This window comes from Chrysochloris asiatica, unplaced genomic scaffold (assembly GCF_000296735.1).
Source record: "Chrysochloris asiatica unplaced genomic scaffold, ChrAsi1.0 scaffold00085, whole genome shotgun sequence".
Classification (NCBI taxonomy): domain Eukaryota; kingdom Metazoa; phylum Chordata; class Mammalia; order Afrosoricida; family Chrysochloridae; genus Chrysochloris; species Chrysochloris asiatica.
The window spans coordinates 9,354,647-9,381,923 of NW_006408603.1; the positions used below are offsets into that span (position 1 = coordinate 9,354,647).

Genomic DNA, 27,277 nt, shown 5'->3' on the forward strand with positions numbered 1-27,277 from the left:
GGTTCCAGGGTTTGCGTTCTTACCCCCTTGTTGGCCCCATGTCATTTGTGAACAGACCTTTGAAAAACATAAAATTTGGAGACAGGTAACACTGCAGGGTGTGAGTTAAGTGCCATCAAACTGGTTCTGAGTCATTGTTACCTTGCATATGCTTTCAGGGGTTTGAAAAAAAAAAAATCTTTGCAGGAGCAGAAAGCCTCATCTTTCTTCTGCAGAGTGGCTGGTAGGCACAAACTGCCGACCTTGTGATTCACACATAGTCCAGTGCTTATCTATGGAGCCACAGTGCTCCCAGAGTGAGTTAACTGTGGTCAAGTTAGTTCCGAATCATGGTGACTCTGTATAGGGTTTCCAAGGAGCAGCTGGTGAGCTTGAACCACCGACCCTGCAGTCCAATGCATTAACTTACCACAGTGTACCCAGGACTCCCCCAGAGTGAGTAGTTGCTTCATTTTCTGCCAGCCTCAGTTTACCCTCAGGAAGCTTGTCCCTGTCAGACTCCACCCTAAGGTTCTTGTAAGGTCCTGTGCTTGTAAGGAAACACCAGGCCATGGACTCTGGGTCGCTGAGGCTTTTGGTAGAGCATTGACAGAGATGACAAGATGCTCTGGTGGCACTGGGCTGCTACCCACAAGGTCAGTAGTTCAAACCCACCATCTGTTCCTTGGGAGAAAGCTGAGACTCCCTGCTCAGAAACTATATAGGGTCTTGTGAATCAGAATCGACTTAGTAGCATGGTTTGAGCTGGAGACGACCAGTTAATATGAGTCTCCTGGCCTCCTGGCCCTGCTTGCTCTATGGTTTTCCAGGGACCAGATATCACACAGAAGCACATGGTGACAGTACTTGACCAGCACAGAACTAGTTTATTCAGTAGTATGGGGAAATGAAAAACAAAACAACAAAACCCTACTATATTTACAGTTACAATCAAACTGTACAATCTGACGGTTAGTATCAAGTTAGCATCCAGCATCTTTGTATATTTTCTTTAAGTCAAGTCATCAGTAGTAAAAGCCAGTTAAATTTTTAACCCTTTGCAGGAATTGCCAAGGGGAGAGGGCAAAAGGGAGAGAATCCATGGAAGGAAATCCAGAGACCAGTGTTACAAGTGAGAAACTGGAACTCTTTAACTTTCTACCTGTGGCCTCTTTTCTAAGCACGCTCCAGAAGGAAAGTCAGTGTGGTAAATCAGAACACGGGCTTGGAGTAAATGGTGACTCAAATGAAGAGAAGCTGCCAAAACTGAGGAGGGGGACAGAGCCTCGGGGGAGAGGAGGAATGCCGGCCAGGCCCCCACACCCTGTGACAGCCACTTCAGACCCCCTGGGGCTGGACCCATCTCAACACAAAAAGCAAATAAATAAAGAATATATATATATTAACTCTCTCTTCGCAGGGAGCTAGGGATAGGGGGCTGGAGAAAGAAGAGGACCTGGTCCTTTGAAGAAGAGAGCCAATTCCAAGAAGGGGTTAAAAATCAAACATGTCTCAGAGGCCACAATAAGTCAGACAAAATGAAGTCTGTCTGATTTTCAGAGGGTAAGGGGGTGTTTCAAGAACCCAGACTTGAAACCTGTGCTTGAAGCCACTCAAGGCATCGAGCAAGCACTGTATTTATTCTTCCTCCCATTCCCACCCACACACAGCAAAGAAGCGCAACTTAACATGTGACTAGCCTTCCCCAAGGGAAGAGAGGGCAGATAAATGAAGCACTTTTGGGTCAGCAAACTGAGCAAACACCTGGGCTATAGCACTCAGCCAGAGTCCAGGAAAAGGAGGGGGACTGGGGGCACAGGCTCCCCTCAAAATGTGTTCATGCAGCATTTGGGGGTCCAGGGGCTCTGAGTCCTTCTGCCCCCTCACTGGACAGGGCCTTTTCAGTTGCTGGGAGAGGCAGTACAGGTGGGGTGAGGCGTGCCCCTTGCCCCTCGCACCATACTGAGGCCTGTCCAGGTGCAGCCTACAGGCATGTGGCTTTGTCCTTTCCTTTTGGTGATGGCCACTGAGGGGCAGACCCCCCAAAAGTCCCTCTCCTCCCAGAGGCACAGCAGATGGGAAACTGGAGAGGCTGGGGTGCGTCCTGGGAGGTCCTAGCCTCTTTGGGAAGGGAAAGGGAAGTCAGTTTCCAGCATATAAAAAAAATGAATCCCTGAAGTCATGAAGAGTGGAGATCCTTTTCAAATTTTTTTTTTTTTTTCCTTTTTTCTGAAAAATTTTTGTCTTGGAGATGTTGGCCCCAGGGGTCCAAAGTGCAGTGAGGGGGGTGAAGGGGAAGGGAGTTGGCACTAGGTGGCCTTGGGTGGGGTGGGTGCCCCTCCTGGCAAGGCCCAGGCTCCTCAGATGGACGTTTCGTCGCTGCTGCGGGCAGGCGGTAGGGAGCGGGGGCAGGATAAAGCACAAGACAGGAGTGGAGGGGGCATGAGTGCAGCTGGGGAAGGTGGGGGAGCCTCAGGTGTAGATACCACCGGCCCAGGGTTAATGCAGGAAGTTAAAGAAGAGAAATCTGGAGAGGCAGGAAAGGAAAGTGACAGAAAAGGCAGACAGAGGGTTAGTCAGAACAGAAAGGACAGTGAGAAGCTTTCACCAGAAGAAGGAAACAGAAAAGCAACCCAGCTCCCCACCTTCCCTTAACTCGCCCTAGCCAGGCTAGGATGCTCGAGAGCCCGAGAAGGGCTCCACCACCCCATGGCCCCTGGGCAACATGATTTGTGGGCATGTCCTTGTAAAGGAACTGGAGCACACACCGCCCGTTCATTCATCCTCTGACTACCAATCAGAGTAGCCTGGGGAGACCTGCCTGGAGGCAATGTTGAGTCCAGCCAGGACCTCTGGGTGTACCCTGTCCCTCCCACGAGCCACACTCACTCGGAGCCTGATGAGTCCTCATCCACTGTGCCCGCCTTGATGCTCATGGCGATGGGCATGACCCCGTTCAGCTGCTCCTGGAGGCTCTGCCGGGGAGGCGGGCGGGGAGGAGGCCCACCCCGGCTGCCCTCGCTGGCAGAGGAGCCCCGAGAAGACGCTGTGCCCTGTTCCAGGGGTAGCCGCAGGAGGCTGCTCTTCTCACTGATGGTGGGCAGACACTTCTTCTTGAGGATGCCTGTGGGCCAGGAAGGGGGTGCCATGGGAGCAGGCAGTGGGAACACAGGGTCAAGTTGAGGTGGGAGGGGGCTTATGGTGGTGAGGCGAGTATGCAGGTGAGGATGTTCCACTCACCTTTGTGAGGTTGGGCAGAAGGGCCTGGGAGGGGGCCCAGGGACCCTTCCCGAGACAAGGCATCTCCATTCTCCCTCAGCCGCTCCTCTGGGGCCCCGCTGCCACCATTCTCCTTTGCCGTGGTCCCAAAATCTCCTGGCCAGGGGGCCTTCCCAGGTCCTAGGCCTCCATCTGATAAGGAAGGAAGTACTGAGGCCCAGAGAAGACAGACAACTAGGAGAGTCCCCACCCATCTGACTTCCCAAGAACCCCAGGTCCTCTGCCCTCTCACTGCCCCCCAAAGCCCCAGCCCTAGCCCACCCTTGGGGGTACTGTGCAGGGGCAGCCTCTCGATGCCAGGCCCCAGCAGGCTGTCCCAGCCTGGCTCTCCAGGGAATGGTGCCTCCTCCTCCTCTTCTTCCTCACTGTCTGACGAGTGGGTTGAGGCATAGGAGCCACTCTGGTCATCTTCCAGGGACAGGTCACTGTCAGAGTCCGTGTCAGGATCTGGGAGGTTGGGGAGAGATCATAGGTGGCCCACTTGCCTCCACCCAGAATCAAGCAGCTACTCCACGGGGCCACGGGGGTGGGGTGGGGGTAGGGGGCTTCTGGCCTCACCATGCTGCTGGTCTTGACCTTCTAAGAACAGGCTGCCTGGGTCTCCCAGACCAGGGGGACCTTGGCCAGGGTTCAGTGTGGACTCCTCCCTAAGAAGACAAAACCATGACCAGTGTCCCAGCATCCTCCTCTCTCTCTGGGATTTCCTAGTCCTGCCTCAGGTCCCTTACTGCTTCCAATTCAAGCTGCCACCTTTGTTAGCCCAACTCAGCTCCCAGCACCTGGCTGGCCTGGGTCAGACGTACATAGTCTTCTCCCCTCTTCCCGCCCTCCCACCTCCATGGTTCACCTCAGCAAGAAGGGGATGTAGCTGGGTTGACTCTTGCCGGAGCGGCTGGCGCTGTGCAGAGAGCCGGCTGAGTCTCCGTAGGGCTGGTAAAGCCGCCCATCGACATAGGGGCTGGGGCAGTTGTAGGACTAGGCAGGGAACAGAGAGGTTGGTAAGTGGGAGAGGTTAGGGTGGAGGAGCATGATGGGGGTTGGCCAGGCTGGAACATGCTCTCGGCCCTACTTCCCACATGTTCCCCAGGTCTGAAGGAGGGAGGCACCATATCCCGTTGTCCTCTCCTTCTTTCATCACAGCCTGGCAGGTGATCATAGTTCTGCCATAGCTATGCCAGCCCTGTGCACCCCAAGTACCCAGGAATGAGCTGGATGTGCGCTTGCTGGTTTAAAATGCTAAGAATTGCCACCTAAGGGCAGGAAATGTACCCAAATTCAAAATGACTGGGCATTCATTACCTGTCTCGTTATACCCTTTCCCAGGCCACACCTACCATTCTACCACCCCTTCCTCCTTCATGGCAGGGACACAGGGGTGGAGAAAAGAAGGGGAAGAGGGACAAAAGTACAGAGAATATGCTCCTTGAGCCTCGGTGTCTTCTCCCTCCCCAGTCCCGTGTAGACCCAGACCCCTGGCTCCCTCACTGAGGTCAGGGTGGACTTGGTGGTCAGAGCAGGGTCAGGGCTGGGCTTGCGGCTGCAGGCAAACTTGAGTGCTTTCCGAACCTCCTTGCTCAGCACCACGTAGGAGAGGAAGATGAAGGGGCCCTGGTAGTGGAGAGACAGTGGCTGGCTAAGAGCTCATTTAGATACCCACAGCCCAGCTGCCCATCCCCATCCCCAGGTGCCCCACGAGGCCTGGGCTGTGTCCTTTCCTGACTGCACCTGGATGCAATTGCAGGCAGCAAAGAGGTAGTGGAAGAGGAGGGTGTCACTGTTGACGGACAGCAGGGCCAGCAGCCAGGTAGCGCTCAGCAGCAGCAGCACAGCGAAGGAGGGTCGCAGCCCTGAGCTACGGAGGGATGGCCATGAGTCCAGTACCGGGCCCCGATATCAATACCGCCCACTGCCAGGGCCCCAATGCCCCATACTCACACAGGCCCTTTCTTCTCAAAGCCCTGCCGCTGGGCAGCACACGAGGCCCGCGCCGCCAGGATGTACAGGAAGAAACTCATCTAGGTAAGGGAGAGAGAGGGCTGAGAGTCCCAGCCTCAGCTGTTCCTGAGGGGATGTGAGGTCACACTCTACCTGTCACTCTACCTGTCATCTCCAGCCACTTCCCCATACCTACCGACACAGCAAAGGCCACAGGGCCAGCAAAGCTCCAGATGAGTGTGTCATAGATAGACAGCCAGCAGAAATCGGGGTTCCCATAGCCCTCAGGGTCCAGGCCCACAGCTAGACCTGTGAGTACAGCAACAATAGGAGGGAGAGAGCATGGCTAGGGTTAGGGCCAGTGTCAGGCCAGGAGCATGGGGAAGGGTTCAGGCCACTATCTGTCCATGCTGGCCTTACTGGATGGGGGACCCTGCCCCAGGGATGGCTCTGGGCCTCTAGGTGCCTGGGTTAAATTGGGGGATACCTCTGAAAAAGTTCCCCTGTGGTCTAGGGAAGAACCTGCAGAAAGGTGGGGCTAAAACCTTGGGGTGCAGACTCTCAAGGTCCAGACAAGGTGGGATGTTTCATTACCTGTAATGAAGGCGGGCACACCCCAGCCCAGCATGTAGTAGAAGCGCATGGGACCAGCATTGACGTCGCGCACCTCAGTGAGCGCCCGGTACAGGTGCAAGGCCTCCAGCAGAGCCCAGGAAAAGGTGCAGAGGTACAGGAAGTGCAGCAGGATGGCAATGACTGTACAAGCAAACTGATGGGCAGCCCAGGTCAGCCACCAGGTCAGGAGGGGAGGAGTACTGGGTGTTTGTTGGGAAGTACTTCAGGGGACGGCTGGACCAGAGGGTGGTCTCTAATAGGTGCTAAGGAATAAGGGGGAGCTAGACAAGGGGACCTGGTGTGGTGCTGTGGGCTAATGCATCAGACTGCAAAGTCATTTGAACTGCAAGGTTGGTGGTTCAAGCTCACCAGCTGCTCTTTGGAAACCCTATACAGGGTCACTATGGGTCGGAATCAACTCGATGGCACTTAATAACAACAGAGAAGAGTAAACAGGGTGCCAAGCACTGGGCTCTGTATCTGAGTTAACCCCCTAGGAGCTCTGACTGAGAGGACCCACAGGGAACCTGAAAGGGCTGGCAGTTGGGGAAGGTTTGGGCGAGGAGGGGCATCTTACAGGGAGGTCAGCCTGGTTGATGCCCAGAAGGAAGACCAGTTGAGCCAGGCCCAGGGCAGCTGTTAGGTTCCGCCGGATGCCATGTTGGTTGGAGCGCAGGGTGCGCAGGGCGGTGAGGAAGAGGAAGGTGAGCAGTAGGGCAGCCAAGGTGACCCCTAGAGCCACGTATGTCAGTGTTTTCAGCGGCAGGATCTCCCCATTCTGCATGGAGGGTGGCATGGTGCAGGGAATTAGGAGGCGCAGGGCCTGGGCTCCCACCCACAGATCTACGGTTGCCCCTGTAGGTCCAACCTCACGCCGGGACACGTCCATGAGCACGGCAAAGCTTGTCATGTGATTGCACTGGCAGCTGACATGACTCTCGTTTCGGAAGACAACTTCACAGCCTCGGGCTGACCAGCCACCAGTCCCACTGACCCTGTGTGGGGGTGACAGAGATCAGAGGGACTGGGTGCCAGGGGGAAGACTTGGCTTTCTACATGAGCTTCAGAGGGAAGGGCAGTGTGGCGGCTCACAGGATTGAATGGTTCCAGAAGACGCAGATGGGCTTGGTCCGCTCCTCTGTCTCCAGCAGCCGGAACTGCACGGTGACTGGCTTGTCCAGGGCACGGGGCAGGAACTCCTCATCGTCATGGACACTGATGCTCACCACAGGCGTGTTGATGATGGGACGTTTGGGAACTCTAATGGGGGTTTAGGTACATATCACCATAGTGGCCTTGTGACTGCAGACACCCCCATTCTCCGTGATGCCCTCGGCGCCTCCCAGCTGCTCACCTCAGGCTGCGCTTGTCCGGGTCATAGTTATGGGGCAGCAGCCCAGCCAGAGTGCGGTAGATGATGACACTGGCCACAGCCTCTCCTTGGCTCAGCTCGGGGTGCCTCCGCTGACGCCGCGCCAGCTCCTCTGGCTCCTGGGCCTCTCCAGGACCCGCAGGCCTGACCACAGGTGGTATTTCTGGGAGTAAGACATTCATACTTAGCTGGACCCTGACATCTAAAGAGTCCACACAGACACCCAAGGTTCTGGCCCTGGACCCACCACTGACCTCTGAAGACTGACTCAGGCAGAATGACCGTAGTCTCCAAGTCTGGGGGCCGCTCCCCACGCAGTGCCTCATAGCGGGGCAGTTTGGCCCCTGCAAAGTTCCCCTTGTCCAAGCGCACGACGGAGATGACTGAGGAGGAGGGTGGCTCCAGGTCAGACGAGTCACCCTTACCAAGTGCACCCCTGCTCCCCAACCTGATCCCGGCCTCACCAATATTGGGCGTGATAATGGTGAAGGGACTGAGGTAGGTGTGCCGCATGTTCTGAGCCAGCGCGCTGGCATATGCCTCGTAGTGCTGCAGCAGCCAGGCAGTGCCGCCCTCTGTCTGCTGGATCAACTCCCAGTGTCGTTTGTTGGCTGCATCCAGGAGAGCACTGCCCACCCGCAGCAGGTTCTGAGGGGATCACAATGATGTCACAACTTCCCATCTCATCCACCAAGCCCAGTTCGTGCCAGGCCAGCCCGCATTCACTACCCATCAGGCTCTTCTCTCAGCATTCACCCCACCTCCTCTGATGCTGGGCCTCTGGCTTTGAGAAGTCTGGCCAGCCCATGCATCAATTCAGAATTACTCTTTTCTACGAGCACCTGGATATGAAAAAGGCTGGGAAGAGGGGTTCTAAATCACCCAGGCGCTGGGCTGCGCTCAGGCGATCTCATCCTAGCTGGGAAGTCCCAAAAAGCATGGGCTGGGAGTGCTCCCCATGTTGCACCCCATGTTCCCAGGGCCAGTCTTATTCACTGTGACCCCCAACTAACCCACCAGCCCTGCTCCTCCAAGCCCCACCTCGGTGAAGTGTACGTCCTGCGTGGCAGACAGTCCAAAGCCCCGCTGAGCACTCTCATGGGCCAGCAGCCGTGTGGCCAGCTGGTAGGCCACCTTGACATCGCTCCCAAAGTAGCCAGCTGTGTGCTGTGTGGCATTGCGCAGAAGCAAGGCCAGTCGCTGGGAACGCCCCGAGTCCAGGCCTGACTCGTTCCGCTGCAGCTGCTCAGCCTGGGACACCCAGATCAGACAATGAGGGAAGAGAGACAACAAATGGTCAGTGCAGGAGACTGCGTACAGAGTACCTAGAGGAAAGAACTGCAACTGTGGAAGAAAAGGGCCTCAGGAGAGGAGAGATATGGCCTTTCCAGGTGGGGACCCCAAGAGACTAGATTTCCACAACCCCTTTTCTCAAAGAGGAAGATCAAGTGGGCCTCAGAAAAGATGGTGACACGGGGTTCACTTACAAAGCCCTTCAGCTCTGAGAAAGTGATTGAAGTGCAGTTGAAGAGGTTTGGGGGGAGCCACCCCCTGTGTTCATCACAGTGGCGCACAGCGGTCCCTGGGAAAAGGAAGCCAGAAAGGCTAGCCTCAGGCAGAGACCCAGGAAGTCCGAGGCCTAGGTCAGAGATAGGGGCACAAGCAGACCAGGTCCCTGCCCTCCTACTGCCCAGGCGAGCTCAGGGAGACAGACAGGTATGTCAAGCACTACAACCCAAATCTCTGCAAGATCAGCCCAAGTAACAGCTAAGGGAACACAGGGCTTCTCAAGTCCCCAGACACCCTGCCCACTCCAACCACCACCTCATGCTCTTTTGCCACTCCACTGCTTATGAGTTCTGCTCATCACCAACCTAAGAACCAGTGAAAGCCCCCATCCTGGGCTGGGTCCCCAGTGACAACACCCAACACCCCCAGCCCCCCAGACTGTTGTCTTTCTAGGGGCATAATGCCACTAGTACACAGTGAGTTCCTTGATGGAAACCCCATGTTATTTATCTTTGAATCCCTAGTACCCAGTCCCATGCTGGGCACAATGCAAACTTTTCTGTACTTTTGCAAAGAATGCAGAGATGTTGGCACTGTGGACGACAGGGAAAAGTGAGCCAAGGAGAGATGGAAGATGGGGGTCTCAAGGGGCTGGAGGCCAGAAAGTAGGTGCCCAGGATCTGCAACCAGGGGTGGCCCATCCTCACGCACAATAGAGACCTCCTTCCTCTCAGTTAAGTCCTCAATATCACACTTGGGGCCTCAGGCACGTACCAAAGGAGCCTTTGGGGCAGGGAGCTGCAGCAGGCAGCCCAAAGCGGGTCCGAGGCCACCAGATCCCAGCTTCGATGGCCCGTGGGCAGCTGTCATAATTCACTGCCAGGGAGAAGATAAGGTCACCCAAGAAAAGCACCCCCTCTGCAGGTCTGCTCTGGGCCCCCCAGCACGTCTAGGTCTGTAACCAGCCCTGCTCCCTACCTCCCAGGGATGCAGTGGGGAGGACTGCCCACTGGGATCCCTACCTTCACAGCCATTGGTGGTGACCTCAGCAAAAGGGTTGTCACAGCGGTCACACTGGCGCCCAATGACACCCGGCTTACATGGACATTGGCCGTCCTCAGGGTCACAGACTCGGGACAGAGAGCCTGTGGGGTAGCAGTCACACAGGAGGCAGGTGGGGCTGCCAGAAGGCCGGTAATGGTTCTCCTGGGAGGGACGAGACAGGGGGAGTCACTCAGGCTCCCACAGCCTACCCTGGAGGCCCATAGGGCCTTTTCGCTGTGGCCCCCACCGAGAGGCTCCCCAGCCTCCCTTCCCACAGCAGCGGTGTTCACAAGTAATCCCAGACCACAAGTTGCAGGTTAACCCACAAGTGAAATGCAAGCCGGTCAGAACCAGCTGCAAAAGCTGACACAGCTGGTGCAGTGCTCACTCATTAACTGGGGTCCTGGGACACCCCACCCAGACACAACAGCTACATCCCCTCCCCACTAGAGCTCTCTACAAGGAGACCCTTCCCCAATCTCCCTCCAGAGCCCAGGGGGGAACAGAGAGGCCTGGGTCAGGCTGTCACCTTGCAGTGGCACTCGCCACTTGTCTTGTTGCAATCTGGGTCAAAGCCTTTGCTGATGTCACAGTTGCATGGGCCACACATAGGATGTCCCCACCAGCCTCGGGGGCAGGGCTGGTCAATTCTGTAGAGAGGGACCCGGGCAGGGGTGAGCTCACTCCCACCTGGGACAGCCACATGCATCTCAGCTCATCCCTCAGGAGTCTGAGGGACACACCAGAGATAGACAGTGACCCCTGGGACCTGCTACCCGCATGCCCTGGTCCACTCACCTGGTCTCACAGTATGGTCCAAGGTAATTTTGGGGACATTCACAGGTGTAGCCATGGGGGGCACTGGGCTTGCGAGTACACACGGACTGGTGCTCACACGGGTTCAAGTCACACACATTAGTACAATTGTCACCATAGTAACCTAGAAAAGGACAGGAGAGGCTCAGTCCCCCCCTCTTCCCCTGTCACAGTAGTTCTTCAAACGCACTTTCCTCTACTCCATCTACTCTGAGCACCATACCAGGTGGCAATGGCTTTGTGGTGTAACTCAGAGAAGGGATGTGATTGGTCTAAGGTCTCACAGTTGAGCCAGAGTAAAACCCCAGGCACCCCCTAACCTGCCCCTCTTCCCTGGGTCCCTGTCCTACCTGGATCACAGCTACAAGAATAACTGTCCCAGTCATCACTGCAATAGCTGTTGGCAGGACAAGGGTTCGAGTCACAGGGATCTGGCAGGCTGCAGCCTGGCTCCACATTGATGCTTTCCCCACGGTTGGGATCCAGACTGCTAGCACCCTCCGGTGTCTCGCTTACCCGCACACCCTGCAAGGAACAGGGGCAGTGTTGGCTCTTAGTGTGGCAGTCCCATGTGATGGGAGGGAAGGAGATCAGGGAGAATGCTCACCTGCAGACAGCCCCGGAAGCCACGGGCCACGCCATTGGCCGGTCCAGGCACTCCACCCACTGTGATGTTGCTCAGGTGCAACCCATGCAACCGGGGGCCCAGGTTGCCCTCTGTACGCTGCTGCCCATAGTCAAAGGACAGGATGGCATGGCCAGGGCCCCCAGTGGCTCCCAATGCCAGCTGTGCATGGTGCCAGTCCCCATCATTGGCCCGACCTGGGTCCAGGAAGAGTGATGAGGCCTGGAGCCCAGTGCCCTCCACACTCAGCACCACATGGCCCTCCCGAAGCTAGATTAGAAAGGAAGAAAAGGGGGTCAATGGAGCACCTTAGCTTGCTCAACTTCCAATTCACTCAGTGTCCCAGAGTTCCTGGACCACCAAACCTAGGCTGCAGTCCACTCAAGGCCCAGTAGATGGCAGCATTTAACCACCAAACTGATCCAGCTGCCTCCTCATTGATCCTGCCCAACCAGCTCTTTGACCAGTCTCAGGAAGGCCAGCCCCCATTCCAGCCATCCAGCCCCACAAGGCCCGCCCAGCACACCTGCAGGGTGATGGTGCTGCGCCCCCTGGTGACGGCCTGCAGCAGGACGCCATTGGCCTGGCGCGTGCGGAACATGAGGCTGAGGTGCCAGGGCTGGGAGATGGGCAGTGAGAGCCCATGCCAGGCCACCATGCTGCTGCCCAGGAAGTGCTGCGGATTGGCCATTTCTGGGGAGGCAGATAGAGGGTGGCTCTGAGGGGCGGGGCGGCTGAGTGGGGGGGGAGGGGAAGAAGTAATGGTGCTGTTCCAGGGAGGGTGGGTCCTGACTCTCCTAGTACCCCGCCCTCTAGCAAATCTACCTGCCCTGGGTCCACCCTACACTGTGCCCAGGCCTGCCTCTCACTGGGCCCTTTGTCTCCTGTACTGTCAGCCCTCCTCTCAGCACTCTTGCCCAAGCATGCTTTTCCACCCACAGTCGAGCGGCTGAGCCCTGCCCAGTGCTACCGCGACCCTGCCTGTGCTCCCAGGTCCTGGCCTCTGATAGCTGCCCCTCCTACCTTGAGCACAGCTCTTGCCTCCAAAACCCAAGGGGCACTGGCAGCTGAATGCATCCCACTGGTTCACACAGGTGCCCCCATTGTGGCAGGTGTTGCTGTCACATACGTTCTTCTTGGCCAGACAGCCTGAAATGGAAAGAAAAGGAGCTCAGGGATCAGGATGGGGTTCCAAACAGAGAACCTGTGGCAGTGGCTGGAGGGGCCTTCAAGACCCCCATACACAGGGCATGTCCTCTCCTCTCTGCATTAGGCTCCGTACCAGGCACAGTGCCATTGTTGGCAATGAAATCAGCCATGTCCACGTGCCGGCTGTCCACCTTCAGGTTCCTCATGCAGCCCACAAAGTGCCGCATACGGACAGGGAAGCTCTCAGGCAGGTCCGGCACCCCGCCCAGCAGCAGGGGCCCTGTCAGATCCAGAGACCTGTGGGAGCAAAAATGGACGTAGCGTGAGGGAGGGGCCTGCAGCTCTGCAGCACTAGCTCATCCCTCTCTGGCCTCATCCACCAGAGAGGGAGGGCCTGAGCAGGGGTCCATGGGCCCTGTAGAGAAGTACCAGGGGAAAGGAGATACCTTCCCCAGATACCTTTCCAGAGGAACTGCTCTGCCTCATAATCCACTCTTTCCCAGAATGCCCCACCAGGCCTTGCTCTAATTCCCCAATCTTACCTCTTCAGAAGCCTGAACAGAGGCACCAACAAGAAAAACCCCATCAGTTTTGGTTCACACTTCTGAGCCCCCTAGCACCGACCCTTGACACCTTCCCTCCCTGCCTGGCGTGCCCCTCACCCCACTTGCCCACCGTCTCCCAGGCTCACTTCTTGCTGCCTCCCTGAGTGCCCTGGGCAGCACAGGAATAGTTGCCCAGTGCAGCTCCGAAGCGCAGGGCTACCCCTGTGTCACAGCCATCCACGGTCACCACAGCCACTTTCTGCTCGGATGGACCCTGTGGGAGCCCTGTCTGGCCCAACAGTGGCTGTGGAGAGGGAAAAGAGAAGCGAAATAGTGGGCAGGATATAGTAGAGCATACAGGAAACCAAGTGATGAAAACTTCTTAGCCATAACCAAACACCTTGAGGGAATCAATAGCTGGGCCGAGGGGCTTAGGACCAGTCTCCGGACACACCCAAGTCAAGTGGCATAGCATAGTCCACAAAGACCATGTTCTACAGCCTACTTTGGTCCATAGCGACTGGAGTCTTAAAATCTCATGAGTGGCCATCTAAGGTACAACTATTAGTCTCTCCTGTCAGAAGCAAAGAAGAGTGAAGATAATTGAAGACACGTGGAAACAATTAGTCCAGTGGACTAACGGACCACGTGAACCCCAGTCTCTATGACCCTGAGACCAGAAGAACTAGATGGTACCCAGCTAATACAACCAACTGCTTTTAAAGTGATCACATTAGAAGATCCTGGATAGAGTGGGAGAAAAATGTAGAACAAAGCTCAAAATCACAAATAGACCAGGCTTAATGGTCAAATAGAGACTAGCAGAACCTCCAAGACTGTGGCCCTTAGTACCCTTCAGGTCTGGAACCGAACTGCCCTAATGGTTCAACTTTCAGTCAAACCGTACTCAGGTCTATAAGGAGAACAGTAACAATAGTGAGGCACACACACCTTACAATAATTTGAGATCAGTTACCATTTGAGATCAAAAGGTAATTGTGTCCTTACCCAAGGACACAATTCAGAAAAGTTAGGAAAAGAAGAAGGAATGGAAATAAAAACCACAGGGAGAAATTGCGATACGTGATGCTACATTGAGGGGACTGTAATCAGTGGGATGAAATAAAATGTGTACAAACTGTTCAACAGAAAATTAATGATCTGCTCTGTAAACCTTCACTCAATTCACAATAGAAATTTTTTTAAAAAGAAAAGAAATAGTGAGCAGGGGACCCACAGGTTCATGGGTCAGGCACAAAGACATACCAGCACAGACTAAGAGCACTTGTGTATGTTTACACACACGAGATATGTGACTTACGTCCTTAACTACCTTTCTCAACACCCAAGTCTGTGCCCTCCTAATGGAACAGGGAGCATCTAACACTGCCCAAGGGGGAATGCCCCAACAAGGTGGCAACTTCCAATGCCTTCTCTCTTAGCCAGAAGTGCCATGTCCAGCCCCATGCTCCCTGCCAACAGCAGTGTGTCCCAGGTCTAGGCATTAGACAGCACCTGAATAAATAAATTTGAAAAAAAATCTACTTCTATTGAGTCAATTCCAACTCATAGCAATCCTACAAGACACAGCAGAACAGTCCCAAGGGTTTCCAAGGCTATATCTCTATGAAGGTGCCTTGATGTGGTGCTGTAGGATAAGCACTGGACTACAAAGTTGGTTTGAATCACAAGGTTGGAGGTTCAAACTCACCAGCTGCTCCTCAGAAACCCCATGCAGAGTTGCTGTGACTGACTCAACGGCACTTAACGACACCAATCTTTATGGAAGCAGAATGCCACATCTTTATCCCTCAGGGCGGCTGGTGGATTCAAACCCCTGACCTCTCAGTTAGCAGCTGGACACTTAACCACTGTGACACCAGGACTCCCTGAATCAAGAACAGACATCCTCTAATTTTTCTATCCCCTTCCCATACCCACCTTATTGTAGTACTTCAGCTGCACTGTGTGCCACTGGCCATCACTGACTCCTCCAGGCACGAATGGGGACACAGTAGTGGTTGACTCCCCTGGGGAAAGGAACAGATCACCTGGGTATCAGACGAGGGCTGGGAGTGCAGAGGGGTGCTCATGGTTGGGGCTGGGCTGGGAGATTGGCAAGGACAAGGTGCGACAGGGTTCACCTGCAGAGAAGGTCAGCTGGACCTGCTCCTGGATCACCTCGAGGGCCACAAAGTCATGCTTCTCATTGAAGCGCCCGTTGTACAAGAGCAGCCCGTTGCGCTCCTTCGTGGCAAACCTGAGGAGGCATGGGGGGAGTGGAACGCTCACTTAGCTGCTTGCGTCCCGGATCACCTAACCAGAACTTGCTCCAACCCACCACTCCCCAGAAGGCTGATGTTTCAGCCAAGGCTAATGGTCAGAAAGCTAGAATGTGGAAAATAGGGGCACATCCTTGAGAGGAAGTAGAAGGCGGGCCCTGGTGGGTGAGGAAGGGATGCTGAGTACACAGGAAACTCCAGTTGTAGATTTGACAGCCAACAACCTGTTTCTAAGCCTTTCTGGGTCTTTGCCCCTCTGCCTGACCTCTCACCTTGTCCACAGAGCTGGAGGTATCCCAGTTCCACCTGCACCCCACACCTGGCAGTGCTCAGCCAGAATCCAGACACTCACGAGAGGGCCAAGGTGAAGTGGAAGCGCTGACGCAGGCCCCGGAAGGTGATGAAGGAACGGGCGGGGAAGCTGCGCGTGGTCACCTGACAGTAAGGCTTCTCGAAGTCTCCAGACGGGCAGTCGCACTTGAAGCCGCCCACCAACAGGTTGACACAGGTGCCCCCATTCCTGCAGACACCTGGACTGCAACGGCCTGAGCGGGCACTCACCTCACAATGCTCACCTGGGCAAGAGGGGGAGGAGAATTGTGATCATAACCTTCTGTAATGCCCATAATCCCCCAGGTATCACATCATAACTCCTCTAAGATCTGTAAACCCCTAGACTTGCTCCTTCCTGATACCATTTAGTCCCAGTTCTTTCTTACCACAACCCTGCACACTGCTCCCCTGCCTGATCAAGTGTCCACTCCCACAGGTATGCTGGGACCTCTGGCATGAAGCCCCAAATCATAGCACCCCAATTTGGTGTTCTGAACACCAACCAGGCAAGCTGGGGGATACTCTGCCCCTGCAGGAATGACCTAGAGGGGAAGGGCCTGCAGCACCCTCCTCTCCCTCCCTTTGGTGTTTTTATTCCTGTCAGGCACCAGATCAGTTTCACTCCCTGGGGATGGGTGCAGGCTTCCACTTGGATGTGTTGGAGTTATAGGGGGATGGGTGAGGGAACTCCCCAGAAATGAGACAGAGAGCTCTCAGAAAAGACTCCTGAGCCCTGAGGTCCAGACTAGGGACCTGTGCACTTGGAAGATGTTTAGAGAAAGAGGAAGTCCTGAGAACAGCCTAGGATTCAATGAGGTGCTGAAAATTCCAACATCAGATGGGAAAATCCACCCTTTTCTCTCCTTCACCATTCCCAGATTCTAGAGATAGGTTCTCAGCTCCTGTGCCTAGTGACTGGCTCTTGTTTCCATGGAAACTGTTGTTCGCCTACTCTAAGCCCCCCTCCCATCCTTCTGGACAAAGACTCCCCCTTCCCTCCCACAGCTCACCCCTCCCCCTCCCCCCACCCCCAGCAGCAACAGAAAGGCATCAAGTCAGGCAAGTTCTGGGCAGCAGGAAGGCAGTGGGGCCTGCCTATCACAGATTGCCTACCTACTTCACCCCCAGTGTTGTTGGCAGAGCCTGTAGGGCCTAAGGTACCTGGGAGGGAAAAGACCACTGGGGTGGGGGGGAGAAGGGGTGTCCCGGAGAAAACCAAGAGCCTGCAGAGTAGGGCCAAGAGCAGAACAGAGGAAATGAATGTCCTAGGGAGAAGCTGGGGACAGGGACTCCTGTGTAATGACTCTAAGACACAGACCAACAGGGAGGCTTCCTGGACAGGACCCTCTTTGCCAACACCTGGGCAGAGGTGGAACTATTCTGCCCAGGGCCACACAGGTGCAAGAACCTTCTGGAACATCCAGTCTTTCCCCTCACTCCAACCCCACTGATTTCCTAGCTCTTCTGTCTCTTCTCTGCAATGCTTGCGGGAGAAAAGTACTTGGTGCAGCTCCAAAAGGTAAAGGTAAAGGTCAAGTTCTAGACCCAGCCTCACCTCTAAGCAGGCTGTGAGATGAGCTGTAGAACAAGGCACTTGATCTCAGCAGTCCCATAAATCACAAACAATACTGCATGCACGTACCAGCTCCTTACATGGATTACATTCTTGTAGTCCTGGCAACCAACCTTTCCATTATCTCCATTTTTAAATCCTGAGGCACAGAGAGGTTGAGGAACTTGTCCAAGACCACAAGGCACTAAGTAGCAGAGCTGGGATACAAATCAAGCAGATTGGCTCTGGAACTAACTCTGTTCTTTGAGTTATACAAAAGGTCCTAGGCTCTGCCTTCCTCACTAAAACCAGTTGCCTTGGACTTAATTTTGATTCATGGTAGCTCCAAGTGACAGAGTAGAACTGTGTGCCCCATAAAATTTTCAAGGGCTGAGTTTTGGGAAGTAGATCGCCAGGACTTTCTCTTCTCACGAGGTGCCTCTGGGAGGACAAGAACCTCTACTCTTTTGGTTAGCTGAGTGCGTTCAGAGTTTGCACCATCCAAGCACGCCTTCCTCACTAGGTAAAAGAGTAAGCAAGGTTTGTAAACACACTATGTCATTTAGCCTGATTTGAGTTTGCACCATAGTGTTAGTCCTGGTGTGGCGCTGGAGGATAAGAGCTCGACTGCAAAGTCAGTTTGAACCACAAGGTCGGCGCTATGGGTCGGAACAGACTCGACGGCACTTAACAAATTAGACCTGGTGTGGCGCTGTAGGATAAGCACTCGATTGCAAGGTCAGGTTGAACCACAAGGTGGGCGGTTCAAATTCACCAGCCGCTCCTCGGAAATTCTATACAGGGTCGCTCGCTATGAGTGGGAACCGACTAGATGGCACCTAACATTAGTCCTCTAGGCCGCCCCCCAGAGTACCCTCCCTTGGCTCACCAGTGTAGCCATCGCGGCAGAGGCAGGTGTAGCCGCCCTCGTGGCTGCGGCAGCGCCCGTGGAAACCGCAGGGCCGAGAGTAGCAGAGGTCCACCTCGGTCTCACAGTAGTCACCCGTAAAGCCTGGTGGACAGCGGCAGCGCAGCCCCCCAACCGGGTGGATGGGCCGGAAGAGCACAGAGGAGGAGGCAATGAAGGGTGCAGACGAGTCGAAGCGCAGCACCGACACGCAGCGCATGTAGTTCTCACAGGGCTCGCGCAAGCAGATGTTGTCATCGAAGGGCAGTACACGCTGCGCCGAGATGGCCGTCAGCAGGCTGCGGTTGAGGTACAGGCGCTCCTGCAGGTCCTCTGAGGGCAGGAAGGGCGGCCCGCCCCCAGGTCCTGGTGGCTGGCCCACCGACAGGCTCACGTTGAGGATGTGGCCACCAGGGGCGTCGGTGTCGCGCTGCACGTTGAAGATCACCACGTGGTCTGGGGGTGTGGCCAGCGTGGCCGCCACCGCCTGAATGAAGAGTCCCAGCAGTGGAGACAGAAAGCGCTCAGGCGACATGTCCTCCAGTCGAAGCGTGATGCTGTGCGTGAGCATCTCATCTGTGATGATGGTGACGCGCAACGCGCACTGGGCTGTCACGCTGTGTACGCCATCTGTAGAGAGATCCCACGGGTTAGTACTTGGCCTGGGAAACGAAAGGCTGGGGGCCAAAGCCATAGACTCTTGGGCAAGGACGGGGGTGGGGTGGGGTGTGTGTGTGTAAACCCTGTACAGGAGGAGCATGGAGGAGGGAGCAGGGAGCCAGTGCAGTCTCAAGTCCAGGCCACACACTCCTGCACTGGTGGACCAGAAGGGGCTCCCATGAGGGTGTCATTTGTGGGCAGGTCTCTCTTCTTGAGGGATCAGCCCCTAAAGACGCTTGAGGTCATAGTTTCAGAAATTCTGTTTACATGCTTTCCCAAAATATCCTTTAATGTTTGTGCACCTTTTCCTTCCCAAACTCTGGCTCTGCTCCCTTTTCCAGACAGGGGTTTCAGTGCACTTGAACCCTATTTTGTCTTCACTATTATTATACTCTTGCTGCCAACCTCAAGGTCAGCAGTTTGAAACTACCAGCAGTTCCATGGGAGAAAGATGAGGTGTTCTGCTCCCGTAAAGATTTACAGCCTCGGAAACCCTATGCAGGGTCACTATGAGTCGGAACCGACTCCACGGTTCTTAACAACATTATTACTGGGGGAGTCCTGGTGTGGCGCTGTGCGTTAATGTGCTGGACTGCAAAGTCATTTGAACCGCAAAGTCGGCGGTTCAAGCTCACCAGCTGCTCCTTGGAAACCCTATACAGGGTCGCTATGGGTTGGAACTGACCTGACGGCACTTAACAATTATTATTATTAAACCTCTTTTCAGGGTCCAGAGCACCATGAAAGACCCAGAGAAATCATCCTCCTGCCTCTTCAGTCTCTATATCTCAACACTCCATTGCCTTGACCTTAGCAGTACACCTTCCCTGCCAGGGAGTAGGGGATGGGGGTGGAGGTGAACTGGGTCACTGGGCCACCTCATCTCCCTCCCACTGAGCCTTGTGGCTGCTTGGGCTCTGGCCCACTCTCTCCATAGCAACACCCCACAAAAAGCATTCTTCCTGCCCAGCTCTCTGGCTGCTGAGGGTAGCCTAGGGGGCCCCACCCCTGGAAATCCAGCTGAGCCACCTTTACCAATGGTAGCACCACCCACTGCCCTAATGCTGCAGACAGGGCTAGCTGGGGAGGTGGGACCAAACTGGGGGCAGAAAAGGAAAGACTTGGGCAGTTCTCTACCCAGAGACCCCAAAACCCCTCTAGGCTGACCTCTCCCCTGGCCCTAGGGCTTCTAGCTACTCCTCACCCACTTGGCTCACTGCATTGCACCCAAATACCGGCCACACCTCCAGGGCCACACACTCACTTATAAACAGCTAAGTATTGACACACTCGATGATGTCTTACTCCACCCACACATCCACCATCAACATCTAGGCTCAGAAATGCCACACACACTTGACTGCACAAACACACCTGAGTGGATTTTATTTAGTACAAAAGTGAAAGCTGGGGACCAAGAGGCAGGGGAAATGGCTTGGAGTACTAGAAGAAGTGCTCGTATTTTTATTTATTACAACAGCATAGCGGTTACAAGTCAGGCTGCTGACCTCAAGGTCAACAGTTCAAAACTACCAGTCATTCCGCTGGAGAAAGATGAGGCTTTCTGCTCCCATAAAGATGTACAGTCTAGTAAACCCTATACAGGGTCGCTGTGAGTTGGAACCGACTCTACAGCACACCACCACCACTACCACAACATTCTATACATAGTAGTGTAGTGGGTTACGTGTTAGGCTGCTAACTACTGCAAGGTCATCAGTTAGAATCCATCAGCCATTCTGAGGGAGAAAGATGAGACTTTCTGCTCCCGTGAAGGTTTACAGTCTTGGAAACTCGATGCAGGGTTGCTATGATTCAGAACCGACTCACCGGTACACCAGCACCACCTCCACTTGTCTCCATAGTGAAGAAATGGTCTTTAAAACGCAGCCGGAAGGGACCAGATCAGATATAAAAAACTACCAACCTTTTAAACAGTAGCGAAGCAAGTAACTCACCCAGAGGCCCCTACCCCTGCTAGGGAGTCCTTTTTTATATGTGATCCGTTCTATTTAAAAGGTTGGTGGTGTGAACCCACTCAGAGGTATCTCAGATGAAAGCCCTGGTGATTTGCTTCACAACCACGAAAACCCTGTGGGTTATTGCTCAATGGCACCAGGTTTCATTTGGTTTGTGTGTGTGTAAACAGGGATGGGTAATAGTCAGTGTTTCTGGGGTAGGGTAGGTATACGAAATCAAGGAATCTGAGAATAGATTCTGCTTCTGTGTCGTACCTCCTTGAAGTGGCTGACTATACAGGTGGCTCAGTTGAGCCTGGGAAGGCTCAGTCCACAGTCCATCTGCCCTCCAACCTCGTTGTCTGAGGCTGCAGGGCACACCTGCTCTCACTAGCCTGCTTGTCACCACTCACTTTCGCTGCTCCCACTCTGGCCTAAAACTACTGCACAAGCCATCTGTGCCTGATCCATCCAGACACCAGCCTACAGCCCTCCTAATCTTCTAGCCTGCCCTAAACTCACCTACTCCAGGAAGCCTGCCCAGATTTATGCCCTCAGGCTCTAGTGACTTCCCTCTTTCAGAACCCCTAGCTCTGCATACAGAGCTGGCACAGGGCTTATGAGTACCGGACACCTCTGCCCAATAATCCCTTGATGGGACATTCCCTCCGGCAGAAAGCCTTTCAAGATTCTACACAATGCTCTTTACTGATTGGAGATGGGGAAGGGGTGGTCAAGGCCAATGAACAAGAGAAACCTCACTACCTCTCAGCTCTGAGAACAAGACACTTTTCCCAGTGTCCCTCCTGTTCCCTGCCAGACCCCGCCTCTGCCCCTCTCCCAGCAAGTCTCTGTTGCTTCCCATCTGGTGGACCATCTGTAGCCACCTGCTCCCTTTGCTGTTGTCCCCCATACCCAGTAGTTAGCCACTGCTCTGTTCTTCCTCTTTGTCCCCATCCGCTGCTTTAACCTGGATTGCCTCCACATTCAAAGGCAATGGTGGGACAGCAGTGAAGGGTTGCCTGCCTGAGTTGTCCTCCTGGTCAGAAAAGAAAGAGTTGGGCTAGGTTCTACTCCTAGGAAACACCACCTATCCCAGTGCCCAGACAGACACACCTGAAAAAGAACCAGGTCCCATAGTGGGGCAGAATTAGACGTCAAGCCTCTCTTGCTTGGCAGATGTGCCAGTGGAGGCAGTAGGCTGGGAGGGGATCTGGTGCTGTGGGGGCCAAGAGACCATGGGCAGGAGCTTTTATGTGTCCTAGCAGAGCAAGAAAGAGTCAGGGAGAATGCAGGTTCCAAGAGAGCCATCTGACTCAAACTGGGCCAGCTGCAGCCAGCCACATGGAGCAAGGGAGGAGGAAGACAGAGAAGCATACACACTGAGCCCAAATGGGACAACAAAGACCCAGAAAAAGAGGCAGGCTAGATGGCAAAAATGGGAATGGAGAAGAGAGACACACGAGATGGAGAGACAAGGCAGTGTCTGGGGGCCTGCACAGGCAAGGACACAGAGAAAGAAGAGACAAAGAATATGAGAAGGAAAACAAAGGGGCAGTGGGAGTCAATTCCCACTTAACCAGCCTCCCTGAACTTTGGGGTTGCCTTGGTGATTGCCTCCAAGGGTCAGGGCCTAGGGGAGAGGGTGGGGCTAGAGTCAAAGGGCCCAAGGGCTGGCTGGCCAAGGCCCTCAGGGCTAACCCCTTCCCTTACTCTCTAAGGGAACCAAGCTCTGGGATGGGGGACTTCCTCTGTTCCATCTCTCAGTGTTCTGCCGTATTCACCTAGTGCAGCCTGAGGGTAAAGGATAAGAGGGAGAGGCCCTTCCTTTCCACCCCCTTCCCACCTCCTCAAGTCCCACAGAATACAGAAACTCCAGTCTTGTCCTTCCTCCTCCCAGAGGAGAAAGTCTCAAGCAACAGCGCCTTGTTCACAGCCGACAGCTCATACTCCCTGACTGTGTCTGGGTCCCAAGGCCAGGGGAGGGCTATGAATGGGAAGGGGGCTGAAGCCAGGTCCAGAGCCATACCCTGACCCTCAAATGCCCCTCACTCCTCCAGGCCCACAAGCCAGGTCAGACTCCTTGGGTGTGTGATGGAAGCCTGCCAGGTGCTTTTTCTCCTTTCCCATTTGGGTGGAGCGTGGGGACCCAGACCCAACCTCAAAGGATCCAACTAACAATGGGCTCCTCATGACTTGTTACTCCTCAGTTGTCCCAGACTTAGGGAAGGGTTTCAGCAATCTGGATCTGGTCTCTTCCTCCCCACTGCTTTTCACTCCCTATAGGTGACAGAAAAGATAACAGTGCCCCCCACCCCCACCCCAACACACACACACACACAGCTCTTCTCCTCCAGCCCTGATGTCCGTAGTAGAGTTTGCAGGCTGAGTGCTTGACCAAACAGCAGGAATGCCCCTGCCTGGGTCCTGGCCAGACCCCACGCCCCTGGGACTTTGCTCTCTCTCCCCACCAGATCAGGTGCCCTGGGGGTAATCTGCCCCAGAGTACAGCAGGTCTCCAACACATCCTGGTCCCCGCACCCCATCCCTGAATCCAAGCCAGTCATAGCCAGAAGGGGGAGGCCTGGAGTCCTAAACAGCCTGTAGGGTGTTGAGGAGGCTCAAGAGGCCTCAGCAGTCCCTCTCTCGGGCTAGAACCCGGAACCAGGGCCTCTGACAGTGGGTCTGTTTGGACAGAGACAATGCACTCTGGTCTCACTTCCTGCAGGAGCTCAGGAGGGAGAGCCCAGGCCAGGCTTTCTGCCTGAAGGGAAAAGAATGCGCCAGACAAAGTCCCTGTCAGCTGGTCTGCAGCTTAGCCTGGAGCAAGAAGGGGCCAGAAGAGGCCCGACTGCAGGGGCCTGACCCCATGGCGGCAACACTGTGCCCCCACGACCCTCAGCTCTGCCAAAAGGCTGTATGAGATCACAGGAATATCCTGATATGGCACGAAGGGTTACTGAGGGGGGCCCAGCTGCCTCTCCTCCGCCAAAGGCCTCTGTACCCCTCCCCCAGCTCTCCCGACCCCCAGTCTTCCACCCGCCTTTTTTCACAATTCTTGGCAGCCATAGCCAGGGCAGCCTCAGAACACTTCCCCCACAACGTCACAGGCTGGTAGGCAGGGGGCAGCCAACCGAAGCAGCCCAGCCCAGCCCAGCCCAGCCTAGGGCAGCAGGCGGGGCCTGTACAGCTGCCAGGATTCTTGGGGCTTTTTCCCAAGCTGGTTCTTGCCCCCCCCAACCTCTGTGCCAGGCACTGGGCAGACAGGGGTCAGCGGTTCCTCCTTGAATGGCTCTAATAGTTACCCGACCATCCCCAAGCCAGGGCTCCCAGCACCACCCAGGCCTCCCCTTACCTGACACCAGCACACTCATGATGGCCTCCAGAGGCCGGTTGTTGTCCAGTGCCCGGCTCAGCCTCAACTCCCCCGTGGAGGCATTGAGCAGGACAAGGCTAAGTTCATTTCCGCGCTCAAAGCTGTAAGTCAGGCTGTCTGAGATGTCAGGGTCATGGGCAGGCACACGGCCGATGGCACCTCCAGGGAAACTGCTAGAGCGGTTGGTAACATAGTTGTTGAAAAGAATCTCAAAGTTACCCAGTACCGGTGGGTTGTCATTGCGGTCGAGCAGGCGGACGTGTACAGTGGCCCGGCTTACCAGGGGAGCTGATGTGGCCTGAATGACCAGGATGTACTCAGGACGGTCCTCATAGTCTAAGTCTACAAGGGCGGTCAGCTCTCCAGAGAAAATGTCCAGTTGGAAGACCTCAGGGATGTTGCCCTCCACAATCTGGTACATGATCTGGGCATTGGTGCCTTCATCAGGGTCAGTGGCTGTGACCCGGGCCACAGCCAGCCCAATGGGGCTGTTCTCCTCCACAAACACATCAAACTCATCCTGCTCAAAAACAGGCGGATTGTCGTTCACATCCAGCACAGTGACTGTCACTTCCATGGGCGTGCGGGCTGGAGGCATCCCCTTGTCCACAGCATATGCCCGCAAGATGTACTGGGCCACATTCTCCCGATCCAGCCTCCGCAGTGTTCGCACAATTCCTGATGTGGACTCGACGATAAAATCACCATCTCCATCATCGCCCCCTTGGAAGGTGTAGAAAACCCGGCCGTTCAGGCCCGAGTCTCGGTCAGTGGCTGAGATCTGTAGGACACTGGTGAAGGGGGGCACATCCTCATAGACACTGCCCTGGTAGGAGTCCCGCAGAAACTGGGGGGCATTGTCATTCACATCATTCACCAAGATCTCTAGGTAGGTAGTGTCAGACTTCTGGGGGATGCCGTTGTCCCGTGCAGTGATGGCCAATGTATAGGACACCTGGTCCTCATAGTCCAGTTCAGCCTGGGTGGTGACAGCCCCCGTGTCTTCGTCAATGCGGAACTGAGGGATGCTGTCCTCCATGAAGTAGGTGATGCGGGCATTCTCGCCTGTGTCCTCATCTGTGGCGCTGATCAGCACCACTGTGGTGCCAGCGGGCCGGTCCTCATTCACATTTACTGTATAGTGGGAACTCTGAAAGACTGGGCGATGGGTGTTGGCATCGGTGACGTTAACCACGACCTGTGCTGTGTCCTGCCGTGTGCCATCAGAGGCAGTGACAGCCAGCACATATTGCCGCTCAAGTTTGTAGTCCAGCGGCAGGGCAAGGGACACCAGCCCACCCCCACTCTGGCTGGTGATGGAGAAGCGGTTGCGGGTGTTGCCACTGGTGATCTGGTAGGTGATGACACTGTGGGCATCACGGTCCACGGCTGACACCGTCACTACGCTGGTGCCCACCGCTGCATCCTCGTTGAGCCTCACTGTGTACTCTGGCTGAGTGAAGGTTGGGTTGTTGTCATTGACATCCAGGATGGTCACGCTGACACTGGCAGAAGCAGTGAGTGCCGGGGTGCCATGGTCTCGAGCTTCCACCCCAAAGCTGTAAAAGTCAACCTCCTCCCGGTCCAGTTCAGCAGCCACGGAGATCCAGCCTGTGCCATTATTGATGGTGAAGGGGAAGTCATGCCCAACCCCAGCGAGGCGGTATTCCAGGCGAGCATTGTCACCAGCATCAGCATCGATGGCCTGGACATGGAGAACCAGGTAACCCAAAGGGACACTCTCTAGGACAGTAGCCTGGAATGGGGTGCTGACAAAGATAGGTGCATTGTCATTAATATCCAAAACCTGCACTGTCACCAGACCAGAGACATTGGAGAGTGGAGGACGGCCACCATCCTGTGCCCGTACACGTAGTGTGTACTCCTTGGTTGTCTCATAGTCAAGGGGGCTCACCACATCCAGAGCACCAGTTTGGGCGTCCAGGTAAAACTGGCCCCGAGCATTGCCACTCATGATGCTGTAGTGCACCAGGGCATTGCTGCCCTTGTCTCGGTCAGAGGCTGTGACTCGGAGTACTGGGGCCCCTGGGGCCACATCTTCCCGCACTTGGACCACGTAGCGCTTCTCACTAAATTGGGGGGCATTATCATTGTCATCCTCCACAGATAGGAAAACAGCAGCTGTGGCACTCCGTGGACCTGGATCCCGACCCTGGTCACTTGCTTCCACTGTCAACTGATAGGATTCTACCTCTTCCCGATCCACCGGACCGCGGGTTCGGATCACCCCAGAGCGAGCATCAATTTCAAAGACTTCAGAGGGACTGCCCCCAGGCTCCTCCAGCAGCCGGTACAGAATATTGGCATTGGCAGGGGCATCACCATCCGTGGCCCTGACAGTGAGGACCTCATAGCCCACCTCCAGGTTCTCTCTGAGGCTCTCTTTGTACTCCTGTTGCTCAAAAACAGGATCATGGTCATTGGTGTCAGTCACCAAGATGGTGAGTGTGGCCAGGGCGCTACGGCGGGGCATGCCGTGATCCTGCGCCGTGACCCGGAAGACATGGGTGCTCTTGGTCTCGCGATCCAGCTCCTCAGCGGTGGTTACAGCACCAGTGATTGGGTCCAGGGAGAAGAAGTGGTTGGAGCGGCTGTCGAAAAGGGCATCCATGGTGTACTCAAGCCGACCTGCCTCACCCTCATCCGGGTCTATGGCTCGAAGGGATGCCACAGGGGTACCTGCAGGCTGGTTTTCTGGCACAGTGGCCTGATAGCTGGGGGGCTGGAACTGGGGGGCTGTATTCACATTCCTTTTTCGTCGTCCGCCCCCGGACTCTCCTGCTGACCCTTCCCCTGTCCCCTGCCCTGGGGCCTGTGCCAGCTTGCAGGACTGGCATCGTAGCCGTGGGGCCTTTAGGCAGGGATGGTCGTGGGACAGGGTGAGCTTGCCTTGTGGAGAGAGGTGGCCTCCAATACCCAGGAGGCGGCAACTCCAGGGGCAACCTTCAGGGGCTGGTGGTAGGGGAATGTGGGAACCGGATTCTGGACACCAGACCCTCAGACCATCGTGGTGGGGCACCAAATGGCCAGTCAGCTCAGTCCCCGCAGCTCTGCAGCGGCTGGTGTACAGCCAGAGATTCGAGGAGGAAGCTGGACAGAGCCAGCCCGCTGGAGAGCAGGCCGCCAAAGAGCCGCGCCCCCCCGACCCTAGGGAGCGACAGGGCCCCACTTGATCTCCCAGTAGTGGCGGCGGCGGTAGCAGCAGCAACAGCAGCAGCAGCGGCGGCAGCGGCGTTAGGAAGGGAGCGCGAGCGGCCCGGTCCCGCATCTCTCCCAGCTCCCGGCCGGCCGGGTCAACGGCGGCGGCGGCTCCTCCTCCG

At 55.5% G+C, this 27,277-nt stretch overlaps 1 protein-coding gene across 1 annotated transcript; it reads right to left on the reverse strand.

Moving 5' to 3' along the window:
• Positions 1–849: 849 nt before the first annotated feature.
• Positions 850–27,277, reverse strand: CELSR2 (cadherin, EGF LAG seven-pass G-type receptor 2). Its single transcript, XM_006865965.1, has 34 exons — positions 23,916–27,277; positions 17,925–18,572; positions 15,503–15,725; positions 15,013–15,128; positions 14,810–14,898; positions 13,015–13,172; positions 12,457–12,620; positions 12,198–12,323; positions 11,701–11,867; positions 11,157–11,444; positions 10,900–11,074; positions 10,532–10,673; positions 10,263–10,383; positions 9,712–9,895; positions 9,464–9,565; positions 8,668–8,762; positions 8,222–8,431; positions 7,645–7,828; positions 7,435–7,563; positions 7,163–7,343; positions 6,901–7,068; positions 6,677–6,803; positions 6,386–6,586; positions 5,788–5,962; positions 5,390–5,502; positions 5,194–5,273; positions 4,984–5,110; positions 4,744–4,866; positions 4,106–4,233; positions 3,817–3,905; positions 3,520–3,705; positions 3,220–3,390; positions 2,869–3,103; positions 850–2,506 (listed from the first exon to the last, which is right to left on the reverse strand). Exons 1-34 carry the CDS (start codon positions 27,223–27,225, stop codon positions 2,479–2,481), a joined length of 8,763 nt encoding a protein of 2,920 aa, XP_006866027.1. The 5' UTR covers positions 27,226–27,277; the 3' UTR covers positions 850–2,478.